This window comes from Caenorhabditis elegans, chromosome V (genome assembly GCF_000002985.6).
Source record: "Caenorhabditis elegans chromosome V".
In the NCBI taxonomy this organism is placed as follows: Eukaryota; Metazoa; Nematoda; class Chromadorea; order Rhabditida; family Rhabditidae; genus Caenorhabditis; species Caenorhabditis elegans.
Genome location: NC_003283.11, coordinates 14,417,877 through 14,440,581, shown reverse-complemented (window position 1 = coordinate 14,440,581; position 22,705 = coordinate 14,417,877). Strand labels below are relative to the sequence as shown.

General features: G+C 36.8%; 7 protein-coding genes, 2 non-coding genes and 1 pseudogene across 10 annotated transcripts; 7 read left to right on the top strand and 3 right to left on the bottom strand.

The window, feature by feature from the left end:
• The first annotated feature begins 4,838 nt into the window (after nucleotides 1-4,838).
• sru-43 lies at nucleotides 4,839-6,019 on the top strand (annotated as a pseudogene). The gene is made up of 4 exons: nucleotides 4,839-5,279; nucleotides 5,375-5,542; nucleotides 5,589-5,692; nucleotides 5,746-6,019. Coding segments are annotated over exons 1-4 (987 nt in total).
• Nucleotides 6,020-8,222: 2,203 nt separating this feature from the next.
• Nucleotides 8,223-9,274, top strand: egl-1 (Programmed cell death activator egl-1). The gene is made up of 3 exons (NM_074174.6): nucleotides 8,223-8,292; nucleotides 8,568-8,733; nucleotides 8,952-9,274. The coding sequence occupies exons 1-3, from the start codon at nucleotides 8,287-8,289 to the stop codon at nucleotides 9,098-9,100; spliced, it is 321 nt and encodes a 106-aa protein (NP_506575.2). The 5' UTR covers nucleotides 8,223-8,286; the 3' UTR covers nucleotides 9,101-9,274.
• An 897-nt stretch (nucleotides 9,275-10,171) lies between these two features.
• Nucleotides 10,172-11,417, bottom strand: F23B12.1 (Serine/threonine-protein phosphatase). The gene is made up of 5 exons (NM_074173.4): nucleotides 11,317-11,417; nucleotides 11,123-11,272; nucleotides 10,979-11,073; nucleotides 10,639-10,932; nucleotides 10,172-10,589 (listed from the first exon to the last, which is right to left on the bottom strand). The coding sequence occupies exons 1-5, from the start codon at nucleotides 11,383-11,385 to the stop codon at nucleotides 10,208-10,210; spliced, it is 990 nt and encodes a 329-aa protein (NP_506574.3). The 5' UTR covers nucleotides 11,386-11,417; the 3' UTR covers nucleotides 10,172-10,207.
• A 716-nt stretch (nucleotides 11,418-12,133) lies between these two features.
• F23B12.11 lies at nucleotides 12,134-12,281 on the top strand. The gene has a single exon (NR_069960.1). It is a non-coding gene; the product is annotated as an Unclassified non-coding RNA F23B12.11 (non-coding RNA).
• A 2,197-nt stretch (nucleotides 12,282-14,478) lies between these two features.
• Nucleotides 14,479-14,611, bottom strand: VF23B12L.1. Its single transcript, NR_069959.1, has one exon. It is a non-coding gene; the product is annotated as an Unclassified non-coding RNA VF23B12L.1 (non-coding RNA).
• Nucleotides 14,612-15,573: 962 nt separating this feature from the next.
• On the top strand, nucleotides 15,574-16,798 carry rrsr-1 (Ribosome biogenesis regulatory protein homolog). Its single transcript, NM_074172.6, has 3 exons — nucleotides 15,574-15,678; nucleotides 15,733-16,470; nucleotides 16,524-16,798. Exons 1-3 carry the CDS (start codon nucleotides 15,578-15,580, stop codon nucleotides 16,684-16,686), a joined length of 1,002 nt encoding a protein of 333 aa, NP_506573.1. The 5' UTR covers nucleotides 15,574-15,577; the 3' UTR covers nucleotides 16,687-16,798.
• A 479-nt stretch (nucleotides 16,799-17,277) lies between these two features.
• On the top strand, nucleotides 17,278-17,857 carry rpoa-12 (DNA-directed RNA polymerase subunit). The gene is made up of 3 exons (NM_074171.7): nucleotides 17,278-17,410; nucleotides 17,459-17,576; nucleotides 17,638-17,857. The coding sequence occupies exons 1-3, from the start codon at nucleotides 17,284-17,286 to the stop codon at nucleotides 17,750-17,752; spliced, it is 360 nt and encodes a 119-aa protein (NP_506572.1). The 5' UTR covers nucleotides 17,278-17,283; the 3' UTR covers nucleotides 17,753-17,857.
• Nucleotides 17,858-17,963: 106 nt separating this feature from the next.
• Nucleotides 17,964-19,016, top strand: pas-1 (Proteasome subunit alpha type-6; the record flags this gene model as incomplete). Its single annotated transcript, NM_074170.7, has 3 exons — nucleotides 17,964-18,035; nucleotides 18,085-18,421; nucleotides 18,480-19,016. The coding sequence occupies 3 exons, from the start codon at nucleotides 17,964-17,966 to the stop codon at nucleotides 18,809-18,811; spliced, it is 741 nt and encodes a 246-aa protein (NP_506571.1). The 3' UTR covers nucleotides 18,812-19,016.
• Nucleotides 19,017-19,141: 125 nt separating this feature from the next.
• On the top strand, nucleotides 19,142-20,511 carry dhs-22 (DeHydrogenases, Short chain). Its single transcript, NM_074169.8, has 4 exons — nucleotides 19,142-19,243; nucleotides 19,292-19,418; nucleotides 19,542-20,131; nucleotides 20,187-20,511. Exons 1-4 carry the CDS (start codon nucleotides 19,155-19,157, stop codon nucleotides 20,380-20,382), a joined length of 1,002 nt encoding a protein of 333 aa, NP_506570.1. The 5' UTR covers nucleotides 19,142-19,154; the 3' UTR covers nucleotides 20,383-20,511.
• set-31 (SET domain-containing protein) lies at nucleotides 20,438-22,679 on the bottom strand. The gene is made up of 9 exons (NM_074168.7): nucleotides 22,566-22,679; nucleotides 22,328-22,513; nucleotides 21,881-22,189; nucleotides 21,540-21,833; nucleotides 21,379-21,491; nucleotides 21,215-21,332; nucleotides 21,025-21,168; nucleotides 20,807-20,978; nucleotides 20,438-20,760 (listed from the first exon to the last, which is right to left on the bottom strand). Exons 2-9 carry the CDS (start codon nucleotides 22,484-22,486, stop codon nucleotides 20,558-20,560), a joined length of 1,512 nt encoding a protein of 503 aa, NP_506569.1. The 5' UTR covers nucleotides 22,487-22,513; nucleotides 22,566-22,679; the 3' UTR covers nucleotides 20,438-20,557.
• Between the last annotated feature and the right edge of the window lie 26 nt (nucleotides 22,680-22,705).

Genomic DNA, 22,705 nt, shown 5'->3' with positions numbered 1-22,705 from the left:
GACCATTTATAAGGTACTAAAATGAGCTAACATCACAGTAAAAAGTTTCAAGAAATTTAAATTAGAACAACAGCAACCAAAAAGTGGGATACTCAATCATATTTTTGAAAGTCAACCTTTTTTTTGAATATAATTTCTGCAGAACATTTTGAAATTACTGAAAATAATATGTTTTTTGAAAAACTTGGCAATTTACCAACGTCTTAACTGACATTTGGAAAATCTTAAAATATTAAAATCTCTTGAAATGATGTGTGTGTCTTTAATTTTATTTTTTTAAAAGTTATATGAGTTATTCATTAGACCAACATGCTTCCAATAGATTATCAGCAAATTTCGGTTTGAGGAAAACATTCAAATTTTAAGCCACAGATCATTATTTGGTTATCAATGTACCTATTTTTACCTATCTTGTGTAAAAAAAAACTAGAACAAAAACATTAGATCAAGGTCATTAATGACATGAACTTTGAAGCTTAACCTTACAGTTATAGGACAGAAAAGCATGTAAACTGAAATGCGAAAAAGCGTTTTGTTCTAGTTTCAAAGATTGAAATCATGCCCTCTGCTTTCAACTTCCCAAATGACGTCCGTTACTACAACCGCTATTCTTTGACATTTTCAATGGCAGAAAGGAGAATGGATAGTAAATGTAAACGGAGAAGGAGGACCACTTTCCGATAATCGGTCGACTATTTAACTATTCACTTTTTTCATTGTAAAAGCAAGTTCGAAACCCCGTAGAAAAACATTTGATGATAGTCATCTTAGGAAAAGAAGGTTCTATCGGGGTTTCTTGGAGCCATTTTGCTTTGGAACTGACATTTGATAATTCTTTAATACTCGATACAGAACATCCGACGATCAGTTTCGAACTATAGAAAAGTTTGAAAAGAAAACTATAGTAACTAAAAAAATAAGCTAATATTCGAGTATGCAAAAACAAATTGCAAAAACAAACAATTTTGATATTTTTCTAAAATGTTCGCAGATCAATGAAACTACCAAATTAGAATGTTAAAAATGTTGTTTCTCATATGTATTTTTGAAACGGAAATAAAATTGAATACGGAACTAAAGATATAGTCGAAATTGTAAGTGAAAAGTAGTAACCTTGCAAGAAAAGATAAGAAGTCGAAAAAATGAAGAAAGAAAAAGAACGACCTATGTGTCTCTTCTCACTTACTTTTCAAGAAAACAGTATTGGAATCATGAAGGGGAAGTTAGTTTTTTTTTCATTTGTGGGAAGAAAAATGTGTAACACACTGAACCGAATCAAGTAGAATGTTACATTCAAATAACTGAACGGTCTTGATTCTCCCTCTCTCTTCTTGACAGTTTTTTTAAGCGCAACCGAGACATTGGCGGCTTCAAGTGGCCAACAACTTTCTGCCGAAAGAAAATGGTTTTTTGAAACAAACACGTCCAATAAAAATGTAGGCGTAAAGAAGAGACGGGTAAGGTTTGGAGAGACTGAAGAATCAGGATTTCAAGGATTTCCTGAGTATTAACTACAAATGTCAAGAGGGAGGGCTGTGCTTTAAAAATATATGATTTCAAATGTAGACCTACGCTTGTCTCGCGCTCTGATATAATTCCTGGAAAAACCTTTTGCTGGGTCCAGAAATATTATTAAATGATTAACTTTTGCTTAGAATAGTAGAATTTTCAAGTCATTCCTTTTTGTGTCTTCATTCCAATGGAAAAAAGTAAAACCTAATCTCCTTCCATCGTAGACAATGGTTTTTTTTTAATTTCAAGGTTATTACTAGTTACCTTCGAAATGTATGTTACGCACTTCTTGAAATTTGGGGATATTTTGGCAAGGGAGTTTTTTAAAAGGTGGACATTTTTTAGAAAGAAATTCCCTGATGTCGTGAAAAAGTTGTCGACTCCATGAGAACATGTCTTAGATAGTGTTTCTTTATTATTTATTTAAAAGTCCCTCAGATTTACCTACACTAATCCAACATGTTGACTTTTCATTAATAACGGTTATTAATTAATAAAAACAAGTCTTAATGAGGGTAATCCGTGCACCAACTACATCAACAGCTGCTGCCAGATATCTGACATTCTCGTACACCCGAGGATACATAGACACACCTGTGATGATCATCTAAATGAGCTTGGGAAATGAGAAGGCAGCAGAAGTGGTAGTAGAACAAGACAGAAGATCAAAATTAAAGTAACTACTACCACTTCTCTATGACTTCGAATGTTTCAAGTACTTTCAAAACATTCTCTAGCTTCTTCCCTCTCCCACCTCTTCATCGTCATTTTTATTGAAGTGAAGTGAAGAGACATTGTAATATAAAATTAGAAACGAGAGATGACAAGAAATACTGAAAAATGACCACACTTTCAGCAGTGTTGGAGCGTGCGAAAAGTGGGGAACCGGTTCAGATTGATTTCAAGACGGTGTTGGTCTTGCGAGAGAGAGAGAGAGACAAAATTAGTGCGTTTCAGAAATAAATTGGGAATGTGAAGAAGTGGTTACCGATTGAAAAAAGTAGCGGACAAACAGCAAGGAAAAATATTTTTAGCAAATGTTTTTCTATTCAAAAATAAATTACAGTAATTTTTAGTAACCATCATTTGAAAGAGCTAGTTTGTCTGTCTCTATCTCTAGTTTGAAATGTGTATAATTGTAGTCTGTAACAGCTCAAATTTATTTCAGTTACAAAAATACAAGGGTCGTGGTGCAATAAGAGAGGGGTACTGCAACAATACGTAAAAATTATTTTAAATTTGGGAATAGTAGTTCACATTTTAGTCACAAATACTGGTAATTATTTTTGAAACAAAATGAAAAAGATTGGTTGTCAAAACCCCCAGAACATTTCCAAATTGTTCGTTTCAAAAACATCGAGCAAGTTTATTCTGAAAAGTGAAAAATAGTTTAAAAAGCCGTCGCCCTAGATTGAAAAATCTGAATATAAACTCAAACAGTGTTTGACAATGCACACAAGACGATTGAATAAACGACAGACTGACTGAAGCACCGGCTGACATACGAGAGGGCAAATTACGTGAATAATGACGCAAGAAGATGTGAAATGGTTGAGAGAGAGGAAAGACGATGACACCTGGAATCTCGCGGTAAAGATATAAAATAACTGGAGATCTTCAAATTTATTGGATATCAATAAATTCGGTTGTTGTGAAAACTAAGTCTCTTTGGTAATTCTTTTAGTTTAAATTAGCTGAACTGATTTATTAAAAGCTCAGTCTCAAGTGCTTACGATAATCTAGTACCTCTAGCTTCAATCGGGCCCCTGCTTGAAGAGTTTTAAAGTTTAATAAATATAGAAAACTGTTAATGCCCTTCGATTTGTCCAAAAAAATCCCTCGGCAAGTATATTATTTATAGTAAAAGCACTTCATACAATGCTTTGGGATTTCTCAAATACCAAAAATTTGGCGGCTCTATAGAAATTGCGTTCAAAAACATCGAGTTTGTATCAAACACTTTTTTTCCAAAATCTCCCTGACTTTTTTGTTCTTCAAACAGTGCTTTCCCTCGTAATTAGTAATTTGCACACGGTCAATTGTGCGACAATTATAGAGCAAACGTGAAGCTCTACGCAATGACGCGTGTCATAATCAATTCAGAATATTAACATGTGTTCATCTCCCTCCGATCATCAAAGAAAAAAGACGCGCGAATCTTTGCCGCCTTCTGAAATTCGATGCTCTCTCTTCCTTGACGACACATCCCTAATCCAGTGAACATCCCAGTATCTAATAACATTTTTATCGTCTTCTTCCCTTTGGCGGCATTTCCGATTGGAGGGTCCCAAGAGGTTTGTTTGAGCTTCCTATCAATGTAAACATAATGTTTCATTGTTTCTTTTTTCTTCCTTACCAACACCTCAGTCCCTTATTGACAGTCTTCTCGGGAAGACAAGGTGAACCTTCTTTTGATGAGGCATGCCGACACAAGGATAGGTATGGAAGAAAGGACGAAAGTTGTGCAATATCGCGTTTACAGGTCATTCGGCTTCAAGGTCATTGACCCTATTAGCTAGTAGAAGCACAAAAAACTATTTAATGTTTATACTCATACGCCCGAAGTATGTATTAAAGGTATTTAGAAACAGAAGATATAAGTTGGATAATCGGTTTCAAGTTCTATTGTTTCTACAATACATTCTCATTGAATAACCAAGCATGTATATTTGACCTGTCGAAATCTGAGATTATATGCTGAGTCTGTTTCTCATGACCTGGGTAAACGGTACTAATTAACGGGTGCACGGATAATTGTATGAGTGTTGGTAAATTGCTCATGGGCATTGAATAAAATGAGCTAATTTGAGTGGGAGTTGTGTTACTGTAATATCTATAAAGACTCAATGATATTTTTAACATATGAAACTTTAAACTGAAAGTGAAAACGCACTACATGCAAGTTTCGGAAAAAAACATTCTCACCTCTTCAATGTTATACGAAAAATTTGTCAGCTTCTTCTTGGTTTTATCAGAAAGTGCTGGTAAAATATAGGCTTATATCAACCAGGAACCCTATATTTAGATCTCTGTGCCATTTTTGCAAAGATCAGAGAGAGAGAATTTCTCAGAAAAGCCAAGTATTTTCATGGTTTTTCTTGACGGCTCATCCTGATTAGATTATTTTGATTCCCATCAATTAAAATATCTCCCAATCTCGCGTTGAGTTCCTTGTTTAAATCAAACTTGTTATTTTTTGTCTAACATGGGAAAATTTATCAGTTCTTTGGAAATAGCTCTGACATGTCCAACCTACATGGAGATCTTTTTAATTATTTATTTCAGTTAGAAAATTCACTTTCTTTTGTGATCGGGCCTCAGAAGAAATGCAAGAATTCCATGAGCATTCCATTTTCGATGTGAAAGAAATTGAGAAATTTCATTACAAGTTCAATTTTTATTCAGTATTTGCTATAGCAACTGCTCTCTACAACATTCCAACAGTCTTTATTCTTCTGAAAATGATATATTTCTACATTAAACATAAAAACAGATCTCATGCAAATACAATGCATCCTGCCATTTTTCGACAGTTCATTTTGATGCAAACCGCCTGTCTTTTCCACGTTTTCATCAAATTTGTGGTATTTCGAATACCAGCTACCGGGCTTTTAACATCATGGTGTGCTACTCAAAAACCTGAGCGATTTTTGAGATTGGCGGTTTTTCTGAATTATGGAATTGGTTACGCAAAAGATGTGGCTATTAACGGATCTGAAATTTAACGAAAAAAACATTTGAGGGCTTTGGAGAAGAGTTCCTCCATTGAATTTATTTGTGGTCCCCTCGCCTAAACTTCCAAACGATAAGCTTCTCAATGACTATTTTGACTAATTTTCTTGAAATACCACTACATATCCAGATCATCGGCTATTCACTTGCATATTTGACTCCCATCTTTATATTATTCGGTTTTGCCCTGGCTATTCCAAGATATTTGAATGAAGCCACATGTGCTCAACTTGTTTCTCCAGTTCCATTTGGATCAGTATCTAGTATGTCATTAATAGATCATGATACTGAACAAACAGTAATTTAACTCATCTATTAATGGTCTAATTTGAAAATTGTTTCAGGATTTGGCTACTGTAATCGAATTTACTGCTCAACCAATCACGATTATTATAATCATTTTGCTCAACTGTATGATGTTTCAAAAACTTCGACATAAGAAAGCATTGTAGGTTTTACAAAAACTGTGAATTTCAGTTGATTTTATTAAATTAATTTCAGAAGTACGTCTGCGAATCAAAAAATGAATAATATTGCTGAAAGAGTGTTGACAGTAACCATGGTATTGATACTTTTACCTTTAATCGTAAATATTACAATTTCTATTCTGGAATTTTTCGATTATTTTCATTATTTGTTGTACTTGCTGAGAGATGTCAGCATTGATTCTCAATCTCTCGTAATTACGTGGTACTTTTATTTAACACATCCAGTTTTGAACAAGAAAACTTCGATTCTTATGGTTAAAACGAGCCTTGTTAGTAAAAATTATTGAGTGAATAAATAAATTAGATCAAGTATTTTCACTTCTGCCAAAATTCAACTAAATAGAAATGGTTGGAATTAAGTTACAAGCTACCAGTTTACAAAACAATAATTGACAGGTAATCGGAGTGAAGACAGTTTTTTGCCTTTGATAATTTTACATTCACATTTAATTTTACATTCACATAAAAAAAGAATCACACATTTTTTTCAATTGACAAGTTTTTGATAAAGTGGAAGACATCGGAGATATGACCCGTCAAAGTTGCTCAGCAGGGTGCAAAACTAAAAGAGGAAATACTGTGAAACATTTTGACAATTTAGAGAAATACACAGCGAAAGAATGAAATCTAAAAAAGCGTATTAACTTTAACTAGATAAACATACTAACTTATTGAGGTAAATCTGAGCAGATCCTCTTCCTATTCCCAATATTTACCCAATTAGTCTTCTGATTGCGCACCTGCATATCTTAAGTACTCAAATACAACACACATCTTGAGAAATGATGACTCCACACTCAGAATGCAATTCACACTATTAGAAGCCATGTGCAATATGAAAACAAGCTTATCCTGAAGCTGCAAACCCATTTACCTCATCAATTATTTGCGATGTGCCGACCTGTTGCATGGCTTCCGACACTGTAAGGGGATAATCTGTTTGTCGGCACGCTTCAACCGATTAATTGGCGTGTGAAACGATACTAATCCAGTCGATTCTCGACTAACTGTAAACACTTTGATGCTAACCGACGTGCCGGCTAATATACTCTCTGTGTTACGTCAGAATCCTTTAAATATGCAAATATGGATAAGGTGGAATGATCTCAAGAGGTGTGATTGGGTCAAATTGGATTACGTAATTCTTAAGTGGGCTAAAGGTATACTGTAACTGGGGTGCAATTTATGTGGGAAGTGCGGCGAAGTTATATTGGGGTTTTATAGATTCTATAACTTGTTACATTGATTTTGAATAGATTTCAATTTTCAGAAAAGTGGGAAAACTGTATTTACATTTTGAAAGAAATTTAATGCAACAGAAAATAGTGATTGGCTGGAAAAGTGCCCCTATGTTATAAACTTTTTGTTGAAGCTTTGAAATTTTTCACAAATTATTCAACTGAAGTCTCACACGTCGAAAAATGGCCAAACAAATTTTTAAAAAATAGAGGCCTGATCATAGTTTCTGCCATTTCATGGCCGTCTGTGACGTCACATGAGGTTTTTCGACTATTTGGCTTCCAGGGTTTTACCTGTTTTTAATTTCAAAATTATATATTCTTCAGTAAATCTCTGAAAGTCACAGTCGTTTCAGCGAACTTTCAAGGCCGCGTGTGACGTCACACTCTTGCAAAGAAAGCTGCACGTGGTGTCAGGTTGTCCCATAACGGTTTGCTCTACGAAAAATGCGGGAATTTTTTCATCAAAAAATGTGACGTCAGCACGTTCTTAACCATGCGAAATCAGTTGAGAAGTCTGCGTCTAAGTTCCCGCGTTTTTTGTAGATCACAACGGAATGGGACATTCTGACACCATGTGAAGCTGGCCTTGAGATAGTTTTGTAGATTCAAAATATTTTTAATGTCCAATATTTGTTTTCAAAACATTCGTTAAAATGTGCAGAATATGTTAAACTGAAGGTTCCTAGGTTTAAAACTTCAAGCTAAAGCTTTCCGGCTCAGTTCTCAGGTTCAGGTCTGTAATCTTTCTGTAAGCTTGTAATCTTGTTAGTTCCTCAGACAGACTTAGCTGCTAAATTTATTTCATGTCTAATATTACACTTCAAGAGCTATGAGTTTGTCTTCATAAAAGTTTTGGCTCCCATATAGGAACTTTGGAACATCATTTGATCCCCGTTTCGAAAACGTTCGAAAATTGTTTTGTTTCTTTATTTAAACCCGACAGTTCAAATTCTTTATCTTGATCAAACCCTTTTTTTTCATCTGTCCATTCCTCGGCCTTAACCTAATTTATACAGTTTCGCAATAACCTCCCCCGTGCTTGCTCCAGTACCAGCTGTTGCGTCACGACTTCTTATTTTCAAAACTCAAATCTTGCATCACACCTCATCAATTAATCATCCTCATCAAGCCTGCAAACTTATACCCCCTTCTCTAGACCCCTCTCCTGACATTTGACACTCCTGTGGTAGAGGGGTGTGGCCTTGCCTGGGCGGGGCGTGCAATGAGAAGCTGTGCACGCACACCATTCATTCACACCCAAAACATTCACACCGATTAGTCGTATTCTAACTTCTCTTTTCAATTCAGTTGATATGCTGGTAAGTCTAGAAATTATTTATTTTTGATCTACATACCTGTCCAATATTGTTCGTCTCCCCCTCCCCCTCCTGAGAAACAAATTTTTGTTTTTGTCTGCTCGCCTCACCCTCAACCTCTCTCTCTCTGGATGTGTTCGTGGTGTAGAAACAAAAACAGATTTTTGTTTTTTTGTTTTTTGTTTCTTGTTTTAGAACTTGTATCCTAGTAATTGTTAGACATCTCCCTACTATCTTTCCCCTATATAAACCCCCTTCAAAACCTTACTAATTTCCAGATGCTCACCTTTGCCTCAACCTCTTCGGATCTTCTACCAATGTCCAACGTTTTTGACGTTCAATCTTCCGTTTTCTACAACGAAAAGAACATGTTCTACTCCTCGTCTCAGGACTTCTCCTCGTGTGAAGATTCTTCTCAATTTGCCGACGACTCGGGATTTTTTGGTGAGTTTTTTTTGTTTTGATTAGACTATAGTAAAAATGATTTTGAAAGTATTTCAAAAAGTTGTCAAAATTATGAAAGCTGATCATATTCCAAGTATTTTTTGCAATTGAAACTTTTCAAATAAGACCAAAATTAAATGTAATATTTGTTTTCATTTTTGAGAAATAAAAAACAAAAAAAAAAGTTGAATCCTATTCTAATTCATTCCAATTTTCAGATGACTCTGAGATCAGCAGCATCGGCTACGAGATCGGCTCCAAGCTAGCAGCAATGTGCGATGACTTCGATGCTCAGATGATGTCCTACTCGGCCCATGCTTCCGACAGAAGCCTCTTCCATCGTCTTCTGGACTTTTTCGCTTTTTAAGTGATCAAAATCTCCAACTTTTCTCCAATTTGTACCATGATTTCTCATAATACCCGGTGTTTTTTCTTCATTTGTGATTATTTTTCGATCTCTCCGTCTCCAACTCCCCTCAATATTTGTACCATAGTCCTTTATTGCTCATATTTATCTAATAATAAATATGGTTTTTTTTAAGAAATGTGTGAATAGTTTGTTTATATATTTCAGGGTTATAAATTGAAAAAAAAGAAGAAACGGAAAAATGAAAGTATGCCTACGATTGTATACTTTTGTTTTCAATTTCGTTTTCCGCCTGCAACACCAGATGTGAATAAAAATTGAAAAATTGGGAATGAGGGCTTCGAATATAAGTATAAAGGCAGGAGTAGGCACAAGGCAGGCGAAGGCACAAGGCAAGCAGATATTTGTGAACCGAACGTGGATGGCATTGTTAGAAATGTGTAGCATTTGGAAACAAGAACCTAAACCGTCAAATACTTGGAAACTTCAAAACATGTCGACTTCCATTCCTTAGGCTACCGTATTACTTTGACAACTCAAATATCGATTCATACTAGAGATATCAAAAAAAAATCTGTTACAATATTGTAGGAAAAGACATAGCAAATATTATGTCAGTTGAAAAATTTCTGGCAAAACGAATGACAATCGAGACCGATGACCTGGCCAATTGTGCGTACCCAATCTGGCACCAAGCATAACTACGGTATCGTTTTTCCCGCATGAATCATTTATGCTCGTTGTCGCCTTGTCTTGACTTGTCTCCCCAGAGGTTTGTCAAAAGAGCCGCCACTCGTTTTTGCCTTGAAGAGCGGTATGGGAAGCCCATTAAACAGAGTAATTATATAAGAAAACCAGCATGCTTGTTGGTGTTCTTGTGTGCGTGAATAATGGATACAGGCACACACAAAAAGAATACCGATTATGTCATCAATATTCTCAGGAAGCGGGAGAGAAGGGAGAAGGCGCTGGAATTCTTGCTTAGCGGGCTCGCCTCCTGGTGTACCTGGAGGCATTTTTAAGGTCGAGAAGCAGGCGCGCGTGATTCGAGCCTAACCTGAAAATCAAGACGGTACAAAAAATGCTTTATTTCGATAAATCAAAATATCACTTGTCCTTCTTCTTGAAGTCGCCAACTTTCAAATCCGGGCGGAAGATTGTGAAAGTACAGAGCAATTTGTCGTCAACATTCATCACGGCAGCAGCATTGTCGAATTGTCCGCAGTATGATGGTGCCGAGAAGACTGTGACAAGTTGGCGGTCCGCAAAGAATTCATAACCATCCATGACGACCTGATGGGCACGAACGACTAGATCCAGGTTGTGCATTTGAAGGAACTTCTTGACCGCATTCGGACCGAAAGAACGTCCCGCGCCACGTGGAGAATCGGCATATCCGAAGACCTTCTCGTCGGGATCAGCCCAGGTCAAGTCGGAGATGACGCCAATGTCCGGAATATCAAATGGACGATCAATCTTTTCGAGTTGTCTGGAAATTGGTTGTTGAAGTACATAAGGAAATTGGAAAAAGATCTTACGTCAAGTCAATCAGATCTTCAGATATTCCTCCATGCATACATATGATCTTCTTGCTCACGACAGCGCACAGTGGCATACAATTGAATGCAAGTTGAAATGCATCATACAAGGCGACTGAGTAGCGCTTCTTGCATTCCAGATAAAATCCATATTGCATATTGACGGGGCGGCTTTCGTGGTTTCCTCGAAGAAGGAAGACTTTGTCAGGCATCAATATTTGAAAGGTGAAGAGGAGTGTGATGACTTCAATGGAGAATGGACCACGGTCAACATAATCACCAAGAAAGAGATATCTGAAATGAAAACATATACTAATCCAAATTCAAATTGGCGGCTTACTTATGCTCTTCAGGCCACCCATTCAACTCGAACAGAGCCATCAAGTCCTCGAACTGTCCGTGAATGTCTCCACAGATTTTGACAGGAGCTTCGATCTGAAATTATTAGAAAATGAATTGCTAATCCCTCATACGCTAAACGTACATCTAGCTTCACTTTGTTTTTCCAGAACTGCTCACGAGCTCTGTAGCATAGCTCGATGAGCTCATTCTCGACGAAGAGCTGCTGACATCGTCCGGGACTCCACCACTTGAGACGCTCGATCACACTGTGAAGCCAATTTTGAACTTTGTTCTGAAACATCATCTTTATGAGATGTTCTAAATGCTTTCAATTACCTTTTGAACGTCGTTTCCTGCAGCATTTCTTCTAATTGAAATCGCAGAAGATTCAAAATACTCGGGCATCGAGCTTTTTGACAATATTGAAACTGAAGAATAAATACTATTTTGGTTGAGGGAAAGGGGGGTTCGAAAAATAAATAAATCAACGTGGAAAACGTCACCAAAAAATTTAGAATTAGAAAAAAACACACGTAAATCAATTTCCATAATTTTAAAATTTATGGCTTATCTCGAAAAAATTCCTGGAATTGCTAACTGCCAAACCATTTTTTCAGCAGCTTTTCATTATTATCAAAAAATGGAAACTATTTCAAATTAATCAAGCTTTTTTGAGTTTCGGAAAACAGACGAATACACAGTTGTTAGATTTTATGCGACCCTACTAGGCATGCTAACTTGGTTCAATTGACATAGTACTCTGTCGCCCGCTATTTGCCCGTTACTACATATGTCTTGCCACTAAACTTTGATAACAATTAATGAAATAAAATACGAAAATACCACCCTTGATTGGTTTCCCTCCCTGTAGCTTTAAAAATGCCTCCACAAATCACACAAGTGTTAAAGAAGTATCAAATAACGAACAAGTGTCAGTAGTAAACTCATCCACGTCACCAAATCCTCCACACCCAGCTGTAAGTCATTCTCTGTTCGTATCAAATATCATGAATTACAACAGATGAACTCAATCTTCCAACAGGACATCCGATCCGGAAATCCAGTGTCAATTAGTATTGCGCGAGACCAGAAACAGGTGCTAATCATTTGTTCTACCACCCAGCTTCTCCTTCCATTCTCCCCCTATTCACTTGACTAATTAAGCGGATGATCGGAGGGGGAGTTGTGTAAACATAACAAACACCACCTAAATTCAAGTTTAGGTGACAGCTAGGGAAACATTGTGTTGGCACAGGTGGGTTGAGTAACCATAATATTGACAATATGTACATAAATATTGGGATGATGAGGTGTGGTAAACGAGTGGACAATCTAATGCGGGAGAAACTGATAGTATAGTAGCTTGAGTATTTAGTCATCCTAAACCTGAAGTTGCTAGAAAACTTTAAACTTTTTCGAATCTCAAGACCAATAATCTTATTTTAGTGTCTACAAAGTGACCTATTGCGCCATGTTGTTCCAACTTTATTTTGTTAAAAATTAGTTTTGAATAATATAGAAAGTTATTTGGAAGTATTTGTTCAATTGTTTCAGCTAAAATAAATGTGATTTCAAAAAGATCAAGTGATTGTCTACATTTTGAAACTATCTTTTAATGAAAAATGTTAGAACAACATGGTGCAAGAAGCCAATTTGTAGAACTACGGAAAATCCTGGTTGGCATTTGAGTCAGTTTTCAAGCAATTTCGTAAAATTTTCAATTTATAGTAAAGTTAACTTCAGAAAGTAGAAATATTTATTTATGCTAAAACTTTTTCGCATGTAAAAGTCTGATACTCCTTCTTCTCCATCAAATTTCGCATTTCAATATTTCGCATCTGCTACAGTACACTTCTCACACACAATTTCACCCACGTGCAACCTATTGTTCATTCATTGACATCCAATTGCTCATTTGCATCGTTCTCGCTCTTTTTGTCATTCATCTTCTCATCCTACTTCGTCATTTGAGTGACACCTTCTATGTGTCGGAACCTTTAGTGGGCTTTTAACACACATTTGCATAACCACTGCTACCCCATCTCTAAATGGATGATCTTTTGTGTAACAATTAGGAGAATTGGCAGATGTATAGTTGAATTCAACAGGAAGTATGTGTCACTTCCACCACCTAAATTTTCGCGCATTCAATGAGCAAATATTATGAGGGAATGGGGGAACAATACTTGCAGCACCAATGCACAATTAGACGATGTGCATCCTGAGAAGCCACCTGCTTGTGAGATTTCATACGAAATGAGGAGACGCAGATAGTATTGTGTACTTGAAGACGTTTAGTTGACCTACTAATACTTATTAATCTACTGGCTTTTCCTAGTTATTCTTCTCTTCCTTATTATTTTCTTAATTAGGGATTAGTGTGAATGAATTGAGTTGCAGAAGAACATATTATGACAAGTGGGTTTGTACGTCATTTACACTCGTAGAGGAATCAAGTGTTTTTCAAGAGATTTGAAGTATGGAAGTCTTGAAACTTATAATCGGGGCGTAAAGATAAACTATCTTGTTCTAACTTTTTCATAAATACCACCTCCCAGTTTATGCGCTTGCCTGAATGCCTACGTCTGAACGCCTACTTGCCTGCCTCATGCCGTTCGCCCGATTTTGTCCGATATTCTCACTCTACAAGATGAACCTGAAATATTCCAGTTAGTAAAGTAAATTTTGTTATTTTTGACACCTTGACGTGGAAAACATTAAAAATCTTCTTGAAACACTTGTACACAGTAAAAATTATATTAACTTATAACATTCAGTTGCCAGCCTTCAATAGAAATACATAAATTTAAAGTTGCAGCAAATCAAAAAATGCTTTTTTCCGTTAAAGGTCATCAGTTGAGATCTCTAAATACACTTATTGCACATAACCAAATATTGCACTTCCAAGCAATTTTAGATTTTTCAAAATATTCAGTCAAAGTTTTGGTAAAATGCCAAATCTTCCAAAATTGACTTTTTGAGAGATTCCAGAATTTCCGAGCATTGCTACAAATTGAAATGTTTCGGTGTTTGAGTAGGAACAATTAAAACGTAATATAAAAATCGTAGAAAGAACATTTTTTGGTCGAATTCCAAAACTATGATGAGCTTTCACCACTTTTCAACTCAAAAAGTTAAATTTTTTTGAATAGTTGTACGCTTCTTTTTATCTTTTTAGAACAAATTTCAAAACAATTTCCCAACGATACCCCACCTTGAAGATCATTCACACAGTAAGAAATATGCCAACAATTACCATTTTCCCACGTGTTCTCTCTCTCTCGAGATCTCTCCTGACTTCAAAGCCATACCAATTTCCGGTAATTCAGTGTCCATATTCCTATGTCATCTGTCATTTCAATCTCGGCTCATCAACATCATAATACAATGACCTTGTAGTTGAGGATCTCCGTTCGGCTTCCGAAACAAAAGGCAGATGTATGGTAAGTAGTTGGGTGTTACATACTCTCTCCAAAGTGTTGTTATTGATGTTACACCCTTTCTTCTCAGTAATTCATCAAAACTCTTTTCCTCGCTAATTTGTTTGATGATTTATGAGGGAAGCGGGGTGTGCAAGTTTCGCGCATTTCGGCTTTCAACACAGAAAAATCACTAATTCGTTGATTTATTTTTATGTGAACTTTTGTCGTAACAAGTATCAGGCGGCATCGTTTTTGTGTTGAAAGTTACCGTAAGATTCAAGGGTTTCATTTCGATGTATCCTAAATCTGGGACAATAGAATTTTATGGACCACCCGGTTAGGAGTAAACAATACCCAATAAAATTTAATAATTGAGCTGCCTTCTGCGGTGGAATGTATGCTCCATGATGACATTTGTATCTTTGAGAAATATGTTAGGGATCCAAATCATCAAAATTACTAACTATGTATATGGTGTATTGTTTCTATATTTCTCATTGGAAATTTGAGCTGGAACAGAGAATTTTCTTCATTTTTATTTATAAAGGGCGCTGGATAATTACCGAAAAAGGGAAATTTTTGAGCCTCAAGCATTTTAACCTATGAAAGATAGTTTCATAAGAGTTTTCAGATTAATCGAGGTTCTTGAAATCATTTAATCAGGAAAATACCCACATTACTCACAGAGATCCGCTTTCAGACGTTATGTTCTCTCTGATGGTCTGATTCTACTAATTTTAAATGTAATTTATTTTTTAATTAAAAGCTTGTAGTGGTTTGTTTTACTTTACATAATGTGCTCACATTTTCTTCGTATTTTGTGAGAGATGACGAAAACTACAATAAAAGAAAAATGCGTGCGGTGGCGTTGCAAAAACCACGCGCACCACTTGCAATAGAAGCCACGCCCTTATTTCCTTTGTTTTATTTTTCGTTTTCAGCTCTTTCAGTTCTCTTTTCAAATGATTTACCTGTTAAAATTAGTCAGAAAAATTAGATTTCGGTTAAAGTTTTGATTTTCTTTATAACAGTTATACGAAAATTGGTGCCGATTGCTGTTTAAGCTTCAGTTCTGAAAAGCTGTTTCTATAATACATTCGCACTGTCTTTCCCGTTCAGTTGCAGCGTTTTTCTACTTTCAGTAGTTTCAGTTAATACTTTAATGTTACAGAGAAATGGCTGACAAATCGACGGAGGTTGAAAAGGCCATTGACCCAATCATTGACTTGGGTAACCTGCTGTTTATTGATCGAGAGCCAATCCAAGGAGACGCAAGGTATATTATAGAATTTCGTTATTAATTAAACCAGCAAATTTCATAATTTTTCAGTGAAGGACTCGAGGAACGTGCTAGGAAGAACACACAACTCCTTTTCAACAACATCTGGCAGCTGGAGCAAAAAAGAGTAGAAGAGGCTATTATTGTTACTCTCCCTCCCGCCACTTACCGTCTTCCTCGTGAGAAACGATTGCCAGAGAAAAAAGAGCCGACGAAATGGGAGAAATATGCTGCTGAAAAGGGAATTGAGAAGAGAAAGAAGGATAAGAAGGTGTTCGATGAAGCGACAAAGGAATGGAAACCGACCTATGGATACAGACGTGGAAATGATGATACCAAGGATTGGCTGATCGAAATTCCTGACAACGCAGAAGATCCGAACAAGGATTTCTTTGCTGAGAGACGCGAAAAGAAGAAGGAGAGAGTTGCAAAGAACGATATGCAGAGAATGAAGAATCTTGCTCGTCAGATGAAGACAACAGTCAAGAGCGGTCCATCGACAGAAAAGATGATCGGAGTAGGAGTCGATGCCAAGGAAAAATCAAAGCAACAAGTTCGTTTCGCAGTGGATCGTGCAAAGCTTGCCACAGCTTCCGCTGGAAAGTTCCAGGAAGGATTGAAGGGAGAGAAGGCCAACGTGAAAACTGGCAAGAAGAGAAAGTTCGAAGCCAACGAAGCTCCAGTTTCTGGCGAGAAAGAACGTGCTCTCCAGATTCTTCAACGAATGAAGTCAAAGAAAGCAAAGATTGTTGAAGAAAAGGCTGCTGCAGTTGCTGGACCTTTGAGAGAGTGAGTAGTGAGAAAATTAGGCCTTTATCGTTATTCAATTCAATTAATTTCAGGAAGAAGGAAAAATCGGAGAGGAAAGGTGCTAAAGATCAAACAAGACAGAAGAGTCAGATTCACAGACAACAGTGGTTCAAAAACAAGGTCGACGGCAAGAAGAAGGGTACTGGTGGTGCTGGAAAGAAGGGAGCCAACAAGGCCAAAGCAAGAAAGGGATAATCTATGTTCTTGTTTTTTATTCAAATTTGTTGATTTTGATTCGTTTATTTTTTTTGTTACTTTCTTTTTTATTCATCAAATTTTAACATTCAATAAATAAATGTTCTGTTAAGTAGAAAATGTTACTTTTCTTCATGAAATGATGTTTTAGTTCTCGATTGTGAATTTACCTGGGATAGGTTATTTTATTAAATTTGTTCAGAGTTTTATATAATCCCAATTATTTTTCTCTGGCATGTTTTTTTTTTCTCTGAATGTAAGAAAGCCAACATTGATTCGCGATTTTCAAATCTATGAAATTAATAGGCGGAGTTTTCTTTGCCAGATCCAGCAACTCGGCCATCTTTCAAACCAAGATAAGTGATTTTAGATCATTTAACAATTTGCCTGTCAAGACTTAATATTTTCTCAACTAGTAAAGTGCTGTTCCCATTTACTCAGCAATCTGTTTCTTCGAAAGTCACAAATCGGTAGTGTCTCAATTTCCAAGCGTGCTCCATCGCACTCCCTTTAAATTTTGTCATCTTTTCGGCGTTCTCATCATTTTTCAACCTTCAACAATATATTTTAGTCGAAACTTCATTAATTCAGCTTAAAATGGCTTTGAACTTCCTCTCATACGACGATGACTTTTGTGGATATTGCGGCGCCATCTTGGAACTACCGGCACAGGCTCCAGCGACGGTCTCCTGCAAAGTATGCTCAACTCGATGGGCTGTGAAAGGTTTCCTGCTTTTAAGATGAATATATTCTAATTTTAAAATGTTTTCAGAAAGAGTAGATCAAGTGGTTAGCCGTGTCGAAAAGATCTACGAACGAACGGTTGCTGATACAGATGGAATTGAAAATGACGAGTCAGCGGATGCTGTTGTTGATCATATTTGCACAAAGTAAGAATATTTCCGGGGATTTTGAAACTGAGAAAGACTGAAACTAATTTCCAACTTTAAGGTGCGGTCACTCAAAGGCATCATATTCTACTATGCAAACGAGATCTGCAGATGAAGGACAAACAGTATTCTATACATGCCTGAAATGCAAGAAGAAGGATATCGAATATTCTTGATAACCTTTCGAGTCTTTATTTTTCAAATCAGATTTTTATTTCTGTTGTTATATATTGTTGAATTTTTGTTTTTGTTTCCTGAATATTCCATTAAGTTTCTTTTTATTCGTTTTTTTTTTCATTTTATTGGTACACTGGTCAATAACCAGATTTCCTATCTTTATCGGTTTTCAAATTAATGGTTGATTTCCACTTTAAAATTTATGTTTAGATGTCTCGTGGAAGCAGCGCCGGATTCGATCGTCATATTACCATCTTCTCTCCAGAAGGACGTGTTTATCAGGTTATAAAATAATAGTTGAATGTTTATAACTTTCCATGCTTGCTTCCAGGTCGAGTATGCCTTCAAAGCAATCAACTCTACCAATCTGACGGCTGTCGCAGTCAAGGGAGCTGATGCAGCTGTCATTGCCGTTCAAAAGCGTGTTCCAGACAGTCTCATCGTCGCTGATACCGTCACTTCGGTTTATCAAATCTCTCAGTCTGTTGGATGCTGCGCCATTGGAATGATCCCGGATGCTAAATTCCAAATCAAGCGTGCACAGGGAGAAGCTGCTAGCTGGAAGTACAAGAACGGCTACGATATGCCATGCGAGCTTCTCGCCAAAAAGATGGCTGATCTCAACCAGTATTACACACAAAATGCGGAGATGCGTAGTTTGGGATGTGGTTAGTAGAAAAATTTCCGAATTCTCTAACTTCAATTATTACAATTACTCAATTTCAGCTCTTTTGTTCATTTCCTACGATGACGAGAAAGGACCAGAAGTTTATCGTGTTGACCCCGCTGGATACTACCGTGGTATGAAAGGAGTATCTGTTGGAGTGAAACAACTTCCAGCGACCTCATTCTTGGAAAAGAAAATTAAGAAGAAGTCCGAATTGACATCCACAGAAGCTATTGAACTCGCCATTGAGGCTCTTCAGACTTCATTGGGAATCGACGTTCGTTCCAAGGATCTTGAGGTTGTCGTTGTCACCAAGGATAACTCCAAATTCACCAAGCTAACCAGCGATCAGGTCGAACATCATCTCAATCAAATCGCCAACCGAGATTAAATATTCATCGACCTTTGTATTTAAATATTTCCCGTTTCAATTGATCCGGTACCCAAATTGAATTAAATACCTGGTTTCCCTTTTCTAAATTTATTTATTGTTTTCTTTACTCCCTGTTTCTCGGTCTTTTTTATCATTGCCCTCCGCCCCTTTCTCTTTTGAAACTATTTATTTATCACTAAAAATCATGATAAAATGATTTTTGAAACACTTCATATTATTCATGTTGACTTTGATGGTGGTTTCGCAATCCCTGTTATTTATTTTTTAGTACGAATTCATTGAAGAAAACTGCAAGTTAAAAAAATTATACATTCAAAGTTTTAACAGACCATCTATTAAAATGGATGGTGCAGATGCTGAAGAACATGGAGGATTCCTCTTTTTTGTGCTCGCTTCATCCGTAGTTTTTATTGTGCTCTTTTTCACAAGGTAATCGATATTTCACGATAGCTAAAACTATAATCTAAAATATTTCAGACGTTACTTTAAAGGAGGTCAATTCAATGAAAGAGTCTCTGCAAAGGGATTAGTAGCCGTTGTGACCGGTTCTAATTGTGGAATTGGATTCGAGACAGTTCGGGAACTTAATTTGAGGAAAGCTGATGTGAGTTACAGAACTAATTGCATTGTTATAATTAATTGCTAATTACTAATTACATAAATTGCATTTGTTTCTAAACAATGCTATCCATATTTAAGTTATCAAGAATAATCTAATTTTTTCCAGGTCTATATGCTGTGCAGAAGCGAAGAGAAAGCCAATGAAGCGAAACGAATGCTCGTGAGACAAGGATGCGATGCCACTCGTCTTCACTTCATTGAATGTGATTTGACAGATTTTGAAAGTGTACGACGAGCTGCCAAGGAAACTCTCGAATCGACTGACACCATTGATATCCTTATCAATAATGCTGGAATCATGTTTCAAAGCAAACACGAGCAAACCAAGGATGGTCATGAGAAAACTTGGCAGAGCAACCATTTGGGACCATTTCTGCTCACCGAACTTTTTCTGCCAGCTGTTAAGAAGTCTTCCTACGCTCGAATCATCAATGTTTCATCTCGTATTCATTTGAAATCCGAGAAAATTAATTTGGCTACTGTAGATGACAAGAAATCGTTTGGAATGATGAAATCGTACAGACAGAGCAAGTTGGCAAATGTTATGCACGCAAGAGCCTTGACTAAGGAATTGAGAAAGGACGGAGCCGAACACGTGACTGTTAACTCCCTGCACCCAGGAGTTGTTAATACCGAGCTCGCGAGAAATACCATTTTGAATACACCAGGAATCAAGCAGATTACAGCTGTTTTCCGGTAAGCCAAGCCAAATTTCCACACTTAACCTTAAAATAAATAAAATTAATTTCAGTTGGTTCCTCATGAAAACCAGCCGCGACGGAGCTCAAACTTCAATCTTCCTTGCATTGGGCAAAAAGATCGGTGGAATCAGTGGAAAATACTTTGCCGATTGCAAGTTGACCCAAGAAAACCCACTAGCCTTGGATGATCAGGCCTGTCAGGATTTGTACAATTATAGCTTGGAATGTACTGGCCTCGCCAAGTAATGTGCCAGCGCAGCTACAATAATTTCTCTATTAAGAATTCATATCAATCCCATTGTAAACTTTAACAAAGGCTTTATATTCAAGTATTTAAAATTAAAATTTCATTGAATGAATAAATATGTAATACATAACAAAACGAAAAACAAAACTAGTTGAAAACATTTTACAGCGAGTTTCACTCGAGGAAATTACCATTTTTTATCTTCCAGATTTTTGGTGACTCTACCAGAGACATGCCATTGAACGTCGACGTCAGTTTCTCCTTCTCGGACTTCTTCTTCGCTGACTGGTCGATATATACAATCTCTCGGCACTTGTGCTCACATTTGCACTGCACGAAGTCGATATCCTTCTCGAGGAGATGGAAGAGTTTGCCGTCTGAATGAGGACATTTATCTAGGAAAACTAATTATCAAGAACGTACCTGGAGCAACAACCTTTGAGAAGTATTCCTCAACCTCTTTTTTGAAAGCCTTGAAATAATCAAGGGTGATCACATATCCATTGCCTTCGTCGAGGGGAAAACGTGAGTAAATCACGAGATCAGGAATGTCGTTTCCTGATTCAACCAAACGAACATTGCATGTTGGATTACACTGGATATCATCAAGTTATTAGAATAGTTAATTGAATAAAACTCACGCTGTGGGGAATGAATTTTGAGAAGTCATAGAACTCTCGACGATCGAGGCACAAATCTGTTCCTGGAATTTCGACGAAAGAACTGAATGCAACCTCTTTTCCTTCAGTTCGCAAAGATTCTCGAGCAACTTCGGCTGGTCGAATCTGAGATGAAATATTATACAATTACAATTACAGTTTTTAAAATTACCACTCCAGTCATGACCATCAGAGGAACATTGGGGAGACTGTACATAGCTGATAATATGTACCAGCCCGATCCGGGTTCCTGTCTCATTTCAAGTGGTATGGAGAATCTCGAGTTCACTCTAAATAAAAATAATTAAAATCTGAAACACTTTTCAAAACACATACGCCTTGTTGATTCTTCGCATTCCCTCGTACTTATTCTCATCAACCTCCTTCAGATATTTTGGCTGTTGTGATTCGTCTTTGGCAAAATACAACCGGTCGATGAATGGCCGAACCTGAAATTTGTGAATTTAAGAAACAGAAGAAACATAATAAATGCTCACATTGTTGAATCCAGCTTTTATACCCTTCCGAGGGAAAAAGTGAGGAAAATTTTCACGATTCTTATACATTTCTTCTGTAACTGGTTCAAACAAGATGTTTGGCAATGGAGGCGGAGGGAAGAGGACTGATTGCTTCTTAGTTGGGTAGAAGATCTTGACGAAAGGATAATCTTCGAAAATCTGTCTCTGATATTTCATCTCCTTGTCATACTGAATATGACTGCTGTTGACTCTATCAATTTGTGGAACGAGGAAGGAGTGTAGAAGATGCATCTGGTTATGCTCTTTGATGTACTGAAAATTCGATTTTAAACCAGTACGGGTAAATAGAAAATACTCACTTTCAAATACATAATCTTTGCTCCGATGTTGTCTCTCGTGACAAACTTGACCGAAGATCCGAAAACAGTGGCTTCCGCTACGATTGATAAAGGTATCAAAGTGTTCGTGAAAAATACTAAGTCACTAAGCGCGGTATCCAGATTTCGGAGGAAAAAGTCAAGATTCGTTACGTATGAAGATTTCAATGTCCTTGCAGCATACCCCATAAGCTTCTCGGTGCACACAAGTCGTCGTTCAGCTTCTTCCGTGTCACCACCATTCCAGTTCGTCCACTTGACTGTATATTGAATCTCCCGTCCTTCGATTCTCTGAGATATTGTAATTATGGTGGTTTGAAAACAATTTTCTTGGCAACTACCTTTTGAGTTACACGAACAAATCAAAATGTATTTGAATACAATTTTAAATTTCACAACATTACTTGAATAACCCTATAAGAAACACACCGAGCGAACGATATCTTGAACTTCATAAAATTCGGTGTCCACCTTGCCGGTATTTTGGGTGGAGATTTTGTCACATTTCCTTGACTTGGATGCATTCTTTTTGATCGCATTCTTGGACTTTCGCGATTTTGCTTTCTTTTTAATATCCTTCGTAGTCATTCGTGGTGCTTTTTTCTGCACTGCAGCCTGAAAGTTCGTTTACCGGTTTATTTGCTTTTTTTTTTCGATTTAAACATACCTATTTTTTCGCAAAAAAATTGAGGATTGATTTTTTAGCTAAAAAATAAAAAATAAATATTTGGGCTAAATTAAAAAATTTAGATGATTTCTGCAAAGGATGAGGAGGTCTCGCATGGATTGACACACCTTGCGACTACG